General features: G+C 40.2%; 1 protein-coding gene across 3 annotated transcripts; it reads left to right on the plus strand.

Annotated features, from left to right (window-relative positions):
• Nucleotides 1-24: 24 nt before the first annotated feature.
• Nucleotides 25-8,080, plus strand: LOC114350814 (SET domain-containing protein SmydA-8-like). 3 transcript variants are annotated; one of them, XM_028301754.1, is made up of 3 exons: nt 25-1,242; nt 5,293-5,456; nt 7,684-8,080. In XM_028301754.1, exons 1-3 carry the CDS (start codon nt 108-110, stop codon nt 7,840-7,842), a joined length of 1,458 nt encoding a protein of 485 aa, XP_028157555.1. In that variant the 5' UTR covers nt 25-107; the 3' UTR covers nt 7,843-8,080. The 3 variants fall into 3 exon arrangements, 1 of the variants encoding a protein (XP_028157555.1); XR_003655736.1 differs by having other exon boundaries at nt 75-1,350; nt 7,684-7,707; XR_003655737.1 differs by lacking the exons at nt 25-1,242; nt 5,293-5,456 and adding an exon at nt 7,149-7,234 and having other exon boundaries at nt 7,684-7,767.
• Nucleotides 8,081-10,249: the final 2,169 nt, after the last annotated feature.

A 10,249-nucleotide genomic window follows, 5' to 3' on the forward strand; every position in this document is an offset into this window, starting at 1 on the left:
CTATTTTCATTTCGGGTCATGTACATCGATGGGCGGCGTCAGTCAGCCGCGCGGTGCTGCTGAAACCATGTCACTCCGCGCAGTAGCTCCCTCTCGGCAGCCGCAACATGGCCCACCCGCTCCCCACACAAAACCTCCAAGATAAACCCGCATCTTGCTGGCAAATCAAGAAGTCCAACATAAGTGGAAGAGGAATATTTGCCACCCAACCCATCCAGCGAGGCACCCTCATCTTCCGCAACAGACCACTCATGGTGGGACCCCGAGGAGACCACGCCCGAAAAAAATTCTGCTCCATTTGCTACGTCATAAAGGACACTTGCTACTCATGTGAAAAATGTGGAATCTTTGTCTGTTCTGCCACATGCGAAACCTCCCAGCAGCATACCAAAGAGTGTGACTTTGTCGTGCAAAATTGGAAAATAAAACCAGGATGTGAAAAACAACCAACCGATTTAACCAGAGCACTCGTATTTATAAGATCACTATTGTTGGACCACGAGGAAATACACTTGTTATCTTCATTCCAAAAAAATCAAGCAGTAGGACCCGTGGACGAGGTGGACGCATTGTGTGCTAATTACGACATACCGGAAGAACAAATAAAATTAATGAAATCAGTCGATTCAATTACAAAATTAAACGCGTTCAGAATAGCACATGGCGAGGTTGAATCCAAAGTACCACTTCGTGGTTTGTATTATTTATCAGGTTTACTGAATCACAGCTGTATACCTAACACAAGAAATGCATTTGACAAGAATAACAATATGGCTGTTTACGCAACAAGGGACATTGAAATCGGAGAGGAGATCTTGACGTGTTACACTGGTCTGCTGTGGTGTACGCCCGCGAGGCGCTGTCAGTTACAAAAAACTAAAAAATTCTGGTGCAAATGTGAAAGATGTTCCGATCCAACCGAAATGGGTACAAGGCTGTCGGCATTGAAGTGTTTGAATAAAGAATGTGTCGGAGTTTTACTGCCGACCAGCCCTTTGGACCCTGCATCTGATTGGCGGTGTGACAACTGCAGCGCCGCGGTCGCTGCGGCGCAAGTGAGCGTAGTGCAAAGTGTGCTCGGCAGCCTGGTGGGCACCCTGGACCTCGACGATCAGTTCCGACTGGAGACGCTGGTGCTGGAGAGATTGTCTCATTTCATACCCTACTCCAATCACATATTTGTGGACTTGAGACTGAGATTAGGATTGAAGCTCGGTTTCACTGAAAAGCTGAAATTACAGGGTACTTTTTCATACGTCTGTATCGTGCTACTTTTGCGCCGACTACCGAACTAACTTTGATTAATGAGCAGCGCTATTTTTAACTGCGAGTGGGATCTGTGTTTGTATGGTAATTAATTATAGCCTATCACTAACCTTAATAGAAAGTAACATATTTTATTATTATAATATCAGACAAAATATTGAGTAAAAACTTAACCTGATTTTAAAACAACAGCTAGTACGGAATCGCAGTTGATTTGATTTAGTATTTCTAGCAAAAACTAAATACTTAAATAATGTTAGGTACATTCAACAAATTACAATTTTATACAACACTAACCTGCTTTAAAATACTTCCCGTCAAGGAAAAATTTAAAGGTAGGTAGATATTTCATTTTTCTTATATATCGTAAATAGACATCCAATTTAAATAAATAAAGTATTTTTATTTATTTATGAATATTATGGTTATTAATAATTCATGTCAATATTTATAGCACGTAATTTGTCGACTACACGCTGCATCATTGAAGCGAAGAAGTAACATAAGTGTGTCTACTGGGTAACGAATGTCGCTTCCTTTCGCAAATTGCCTTCGACCGACTGACTGTACGAGTAATAGAGGAGAACCTGAGGTCGATTTGATCCTATAAATCTTACCTACAACTCACACACAGATAAAAATACGTCATCTGCATACAGTTGTAATATTATTTTAACAGATTTATTTATTTGCCTACCATTAATCTTTATAAGTATCTACTGAAAAACGCACTAAGTAGGTACCTACTCGTAGATAGTAGATTAACTGCAAAAATGATCTGCACGAGTTTTACTACAAGTGTAGAATTTTCCCATTTGCCCCATTTTCCATTTCAGTGAAAAAGAAGCCAATTTTCAAAAGCCAATACTTTCCAAATATTTTCAGTGAACTTTAAATGAAAGTGAAGTGAAATAAAATAAATTAACTTTGTTCTGAACTCCCAGCATTTTTGGGGTCATAATCTCACAGTCTGTTTTAAAGTAAGAGCAACCGTAAAGCTTTTAAAAGCCACGATTATGAGTAGCATCCGAAAAATATTCTTTAACCATAAACTTATTTTCGACGCCCAACATAAAATTAGAACGCTGACATCATATTATTTGCCTATTCGCTCTTTCAATATAAATGTATCTTCACAGTTCTCAATCATATTCAATGTTTACCTATTTATAATTTTCATGGGAGCACAAACATATTAATATTTTTCAAGACTCGTTTCACCTTGTCCCTGCCCTTTCAGATGTTTCTAAACGCGCGCTATTCGATGACAAATATTTAAAACTCGGCCTAATTTTTGTTAAGGTATATATGTATATAATTAATACACACTGTCAAAATTGCTATTAAAAGAAAACTTCACTGAAATCGCTTTTTACCTGTATCTTCAACAACCTGAAAATGTTCGCGGACCATAATATTTTGACTCTACAAATTATTAATAGTGGACGGTCCACACAACGTTAATGTAGTAACTTAAAACTTCTTATCCACCATTTGATTCTATCAGACAAACCCAACCGTGACAGCGTGGTATTGAGTTTCTGGGACAAGTTGCGGTCGTTAAAGTGTCAAGGTTGTTGTAATAATGATAAAATTTTGACGCTGCCTTAAATTGAGCAGAAATAAATTTAATTGATCGACCTTCACCCGTGTAAAATCGGCCTATATGTTTAGTTAATTTTCATGAATTTCAAAAAATTAGACCGTTAGGTCCGTAGGTACATTTAATTTTGTGCAATGAATAATTTGCTAATCATAAAGGTAATACGTTCTACTTATTTTTTGTGTTACGTCATGTTATTGTTTAGTCACGCTAATTAACTTTCTCGACAATAAATAAATCTTTTGTTTCCTAATCGCAGTAATTGTTTAACTAATATAATTACAAATGAAAGGAATTCACTTCTTGTATTTTAACATTTACAAAAACTACAGATATTCATTTATTATTTTAATCGTAAAATATAGCCTAATGTAGAGTTACTTAATGCAAAAACATATTATTATTAACAAGTTCGGAAGACATACCAACCTAGTAAAAAGTAAAAGTAGAAGCTGTTGATTTTATTTATTTCTGTTTAAACAGACCACTTACTTTATAAAGATTTGCTTAATAAGATTAAGTAGGTGCTAGCTACTTAATCGAAATGCGAAACACGTTTTATGTGCCGTAATGTACTACATGACAAGTAAGTTAACTTAGACCTTGCAGAACTTTTTTCACTTTTCAGCAAATTATTTATATTTTAGAAGTATCTAACTAAATCAATTCTTTGACTTGGTAGTGATAATGGATTTGCATTTGGTGCGCGTAACTCGCATTCGTATTCTGTTGCATACATCGCGCTACGGTTGTCGCGCATGTGGGCCACGAGTGCCACGACAGCAACTCAGCCAACGCGATAGCATCCGCCCACGATAATTCAAGTCTTACTTAGTAACATCTTAACTAGATTAACTCACTCAACTCAAGTAGTTCAATAAGCCGTGCTTTGGCCGTACTTAGCGTAGGTTACTCGTGAGATTATCTGGACCCTAAAACTTAACATTCCTCAACATTACAATAAGTATAAAATAGTCAATCGCGAAGAAAATAATCTTTAAAATGCAACAAAGAATGACAACAATAACTTAATTAGTGCCTAGTACTAAATGTGCTATCATCCTATTACCTTATTAATATTACATAGGTTAGGTATTAACATAAACCTTATATTAAGCTAAAAATAAGATTAAATCACATCTTAGCCGCTAATGAAATGAACACAAATAAACTGCAAATGTGATCTGTGGATATTCTACGCCTTTACAGCTGCGTCATTTCATAAAGTGCATATGCATAAAACAATAAAACTGAACTAGTGAATTATGCAGTTAGATGCATCGTGAGTTCAGAATAGCGTGTCCCGGTATGCGACGAGTACTACGCAACAAGTGAATAAAATCGGGGACGATTATCGCGAGGGGCAGTCGTTCAATTGACCGCCGATTGACATGGGCGCTGCCGCGAGGAACGCGCGACCACACGTCGTCACCAGGTGGATCTGCTTACCGGAGCCCTACCAGTCAGTACCGTCTCAGTACCTAGTGACGATTGAAAATAAATTATCCCCGGCCACACCGGGGCGCCTCGCGATCGATGAAGCGTTAATTAATGCAACGTTTGGCGTGTGTCATCATCTATAGTGAACTTGTGACGAATGCGGTGAAGTTATGACGTGATTGTAAACATGAGTGCCCTCGAAATCGACAGTCAGCATACAACGCCCAGCTGATTTGGCTTGTTGCCGTGGTAGATCCATCGCCGAAGGTCCACGATTAGTGTTTTGCCAAGTATTTCTATTTCCATTGAGCCAAAAGTTGATGAAGCGAAAACCGATCGATTGTTCATTAGATACGGCTGAACGTATGGAAATTATAATATTAATTAATCTAGCTACAAATCAATTAACCGAGAAGATAAACTTTATCTCTACATACTCGTATTGAATAGGTTACGTTGTGAATGTAAACAAATATTTTTACGACGAAAGTTTATAAAACGCCATGTCATGGAAAAATCTTTCAAATTACCTGAAATATAACGAAAGTGCTGAAAATTATAAAAACTATAAATTATTTCTAAATATTTTTCATAATTTTATGAGTACATTAAATATTTCTGTAAAAGACGCTTGATAGGATTCCTGAAAACTCTAAAAGCAGGTTATTTAGATACTGGACTTAAAATAAAATAACAGTACCAGGTTTAGGTACCTACTGTAATTTTGCTTAGATTTATTAATTCATTCTGCTCCTGAACAGCATTTTCAGCTGACTTCAGCCGCCTGAGCCATATCACAATTCTTTATGGCGATTGTAAACAGTTGTTAGCACTCCGAATATTTTGCAGCGCTTTTGTACCTTGTACTTAATGTACAGCAGTGTCACGCTAATCACTGTGGCGTCTTCTGTTATTGTAATAAGGGTGACTTTGTTTTTAACTTGATGTGCTGTAACCTGTACCTTTTTATCATTACGTTGCAGAGCTAACGGAGTCCCGGTTGGCCCTGAAAGAGAGCCTATGCCGCGGCACGCTGCGCACGGCGGCGGCGCTGGGCGTGGGCGACGCGCACCTGCGCGGCCTGCTGCTCTACCACCTGCACGCCGCGCTAGCCGAGCGCGCCCGGCGCTCGCCCGAGCTGTATGAGGTACCAGACCTTCTTATACTACCCTAAAAGGACAAATAACACACTCATACGTCATGCCTGATCGACCAACGCGCGGCCTGCTGCTCTACCACCTGCACGCCGCGCTAGCCGAGCGCGCCCGGAGCTCGCCCGAGCTGTATGAGGTACCAGACCTTCATAAACTACCCTAAAAGAACACATAACACACTCATACTGCATGCCTGATCGACCAACGCGCGGCCTGCTGCTCTACCACCTGCATGCCGCGCTAGCCGAGCACGCCCGGCACTCGCCCGAGCTGTATGAGGTACCAGACCTTCTTATACTACCCTAAAAGAACACATAACACACTCATACGTCATGCCTGATCGACCAACGCGCGGCCTGCTGCTCTACCACCTGCACGCCGCGCTAGCCGAGCGCGCCCGGCGCTCGCCCGAGCTGTATGAGGTACCAGACCTTCTTATACTATCCTAAAAGAACACATAACACACTCATACGTCATGCCTGATCGACCAACGCGCGGCCTGCTGCTCTACCACCTGCACGCCGCGCTAGCCGAGCGCGCCCGGCGCTCGCCCGAGCTGTATGAGGTACCAGACCTTCTTATACTACCCTAAAAGAACACATAACACACTCATACGTCATGCCTGATCGACCAACGCGCGGCCTGCTGCTCCACCACCTGCACGCCGCGCTAGCCGAGCGCGCCCGGCGCTCGCCCGAGCTGTATGAGGTACCAGACCTTCATAAACTACCCTAAAAGAACACATAACACACTCATACGTCATGCCTGATCGACCAACGCGCGGCCTGCTGCTCTACCACCTGCACGCCGCGCTAGCCGAGCGCGCCCGGCGCTCGCCCGAGCTGTATGAGGTACCAGACCTTCTTAGGGGAGAGTTCGGTATATTGTACCGCCGGGTAAATTGTACCACCCCCATATTTCGTAAAGTATTTATTGAATGTCTGTAATTTCAACACTCAGCTATACACAACTAAAATCAATGAATATCGGCCATGTGGTTTTTTCCGTGACAACAAACACGTGAGTTTATTTTGAAAAGTATTTTTTCATTGTTTTCAAGTAACTTTTGACAATACATGTTTAGTTTGTAATTTTGTTAAATTTAATCACAGGGTGTTTCTAATATATTATTTAGAAGCGTAAATTAGTGTGGATTACAATTATTTGAAACATTTTTCGGTATTTATGAGCTATATTTTTTACCGATTTTTTAAAAGCACTATCACCTAGTCGGCTAAATTGTACCACATCAAGTTGTATGGAACTTTACCAAAGGATTTTGATTTTTTTTTGAGTAAATCATATTTTGAAGTTATAATAGCGTAGTTATGTTAGACTAACAATAAATGAAAGCAAAAGACTGGCAAAGTAGATTAGATAACACACTCATACGTCATGCCTGATCGACCAACGCGCGGCCTGCTGCTCTACCACCTGCACGCCGCGCTAGCCGAGCGCGCCCGGAGCTCGCCCGAGCTGTATGAGGTACCAGACCTTCATAAACTACCCTAAAAGAACACATAACACACTCATACTGCATGCCTGATCGACCAACGCGCGGCCTGCTGCTCTACCACCTGCATGCCGCGCTAGCCGAGCACGCCCGGCACTCGCCCGAGCTGTATGAGGTACCAGACCTCCTTATACTACCCTAAAAGAACACATAACACACTCATACGTCATGCCTGATTGACCAACGCGCGGCCTGCTGCTCTACCACCTGAACGCCGCGCTAGCCGAGCGCGCCCGGCGCTCGCCCGAGCTGTATGAGGTACCAGACCTTCTTATACTACCCTAAAAGAACACATAACACACTCATACGTCATGCCTGATCGACCAACGCGCGGCCTTCTGCTCTACCACCTACTAGGTGGACCGACGATCTAGTAAAGGTCGCGGGAGGAGCCTGGAAGCAGGCAGCGCAGGACCGTTCATTGTGGAAAACCTTGGGGGAGGCCTTTGTCCAGCATTGGATTGGACGTCATTTGGCTGAAACGAACGAACGTCTTTATTAACTCGTAAAAAAGAAAAAAGTAAGGGGATTCCCAGAAAGTCAATATTTAAAAAGTTTGGGTCCCATTTTTTTTTGCACCAGTGCTGCAGTGCCTTTACTACCCAGCTACGGCTCAGGCTCTACCACCTGCACGCTATGTTAACCATACTTAGGCTGTACTAGAGTATTAAAACTAAATACTAAGATGTGTTTTATGCTATTTTCAGGAACTGAAAGCTGAAATCGAGAGTACTATAGAGCAAGCCTTCCATATACTCCAAGGCGACATATCTGCCCCACCAGACCTCGAACTGAGACACCGATACCTCGGCCCAGGCTGTGACAAACCTCACGAAGAGAGATTCTTCATCCTCGCTGACGTTTGATACATGTTTACCCGCAATTTTATATGATTCTTTAAATTATTTTAATAANTTTTAAATTATTGTAATAAAATATGTATTTACTACTACTTACGTAAGCAACGGACTCTATGTATATTTACCAGATTCAGAAATAATCATATTATTTTATTGAAAGTGTAAATTTATTTTACTGTTGAATAATAATAAAATTTGACAAGTGTGCCAAAAGCATGTATTATTAATTATTATGTAAGTAATACATATTTTAAATAGTTGCAGATCTAGTATAACTTAAGTGTAAGTACGTGCGCCTGATTTATTTTTTCTGTGGCCTAACCCTACTACTCGCCCATGACTATTAACATAGTCGGAACTGCAAAATTGCCATTTTTATTTTATTGCATAATTTGTGCGTAAATAGTCAAAGCTATCATCAGGTGAAAGAAAATTTATGATTTTATGCATAGTTTTTGAAATAACTACATTAAAAATGTCGGATATTGCCTAGATAGTCCGTTAACAATGCCGGATAGTTGTTTCCGACGTATTTAACGGTGCGCGGAGGAGGGAGAGCTCGTGCGATCTCCCACTTCTGGCTATGTTAGCGGGATAAACGGAGGACGTCGTGTTGTCATTGGTTTTTACGGCAGTTATATTAAATATAAATAATTTTGAATGTAATACCAACTTGCATTAACATTTCCTAACAAGTAACTTAACATTGTAGGATGTACCATATCAAACATTGTTAATCTTATTTTTGTAACACTTTATGTCAGTAGTACCACATACGACGTTGTTAAGCTTTTCTTTGAATGGGATAAATGTCTGAAGTACCATATTCGACGTTATTGAATGTTTCTTAAATAATTTAAATATCGGTAGCTCCACATCCGACATTATTATAACGTTCTACAAATGGGTTAAAATTTCGGTAGTACCTGTTAGCCATTGTCAGTTGTTTTGTAAAATACAAAAATGTCGCTAATATCTTGTATGACGATGATTGACTGACTGTAAAATAAAATAAGCATGTTTGGTATGAATGATTTTTGTTCGCACGCATGAATTTGCAAATGTCTTTTTATGCCTTCTTTTATTTGTAAACTGTACTTTTTTAATTCGGGCGTTACATTATTTATTAATTTATTTGATCACCAAAGGTTACATTGAGGTTTCACAAAAGTTACTATAAAAAAATATTGTTTAAATTACTTATAGCTTTTTATAGTTGTTTTTAGTTCGTCAAGAGTCTCCTACACCGGCGAGTTTTCAAGATGAATTGATTCAAATGCAGGAATTACTTGGTGATGTATTCAATGACGATGACGAGATATTATCAGCAAAGGAAGCTAATGCTACTAGCGCCGGTAAAGCATCGGTACCGTCACCACTTCCACCACCAAAGAAACTTTTATGCTCTAAGTCACATATCAACCTCGACGTGGGGTCTATCATTTGAAATGCTCCGAATAATATACGCGGCTACGTATCTAAGCTCCATTTGCTATGGTGCACCAGTTTGGGCTGACAGAGCTACTATAGGAGCCGCTCGACGGGAACTGCTCCAAAGTCAACGCCTTGCAATGATTTTTGTTTGCAAAGCTTACAGAACAGTCTAAAATAAGACGATTATTTGATTCCCGACAAGTCGTTGAAGAGAAATTAGTCACTGAATGGCAAAAAAGATGGGATACGTCAGTTAAAGGGCGTCAATTGTATAAATTCTTCCCTAATGTACGCGAACGTATATCTAGGCGATGACTAGATATCGACCATTGCTTGTCGCAGTTCCTTACGGGGCAGGGCAACTTTATACTTAAGTTTCACGAATTCAAACTAGTTCTGTCTCCTTTTTGTGAGTGTTCTTCTGATGAAGTCAGTCATGAGCAGTCTGCCCATCATATCTTGTGGGAGTTTGATCTTTGGAAACATTATACGTGACATAATGCTTAACTCAATAGCTCCGAAGCCCAGAGGTAGAGCATCACTAGGGCTATCCAAATCACCCCCATGTTATGTTCCGCGATTTTTGATAGTCTTCGAGTTATGATTGTTTTAAATTTCTGTGCTTAGGCACTGTTTTGGTCACTGTGGCGCAAATAGTCAAGTTACATGCCTGTTTATTTTTATTATTATTAGATGAATACTAGGTCTAGCTAATTTAGAAGTATTTACTTCCATAACACGAATGAAAACTGAAATCCTGTATGTTGTAAAAAAAACATAACTCGAAAACTATCAAAAGTCACGGTGATTTGGGTAGCCCTAGTGATGCTCTACCCCTGGACTTCGGCTTGACACTACTTTTTGGGACAATCTGTATACAATTTCTATAGATATTTTGTGTCTTTTTTACATACGACATACGTGTAATCATAAATAAATAATTAAACAAGGACGTAAGTGGCATTTCCGACAAGTAATC

Source organism: Ostrinia furnacalis, unplaced genomic scaffold (assembly GCF_004193835.3).
Source record: "Ostrinia furnacalis isolate ACB-3 unplaced genomic scaffold, ASM419383v2 OfSCF0986, whole genome shotgun sequence".
NCBI classification, from domain to species: Eukaryota; Metazoa; Arthropoda; class Insecta; order Lepidoptera; family Crambidae; genus Ostrinia; species Ostrinia furnacalis.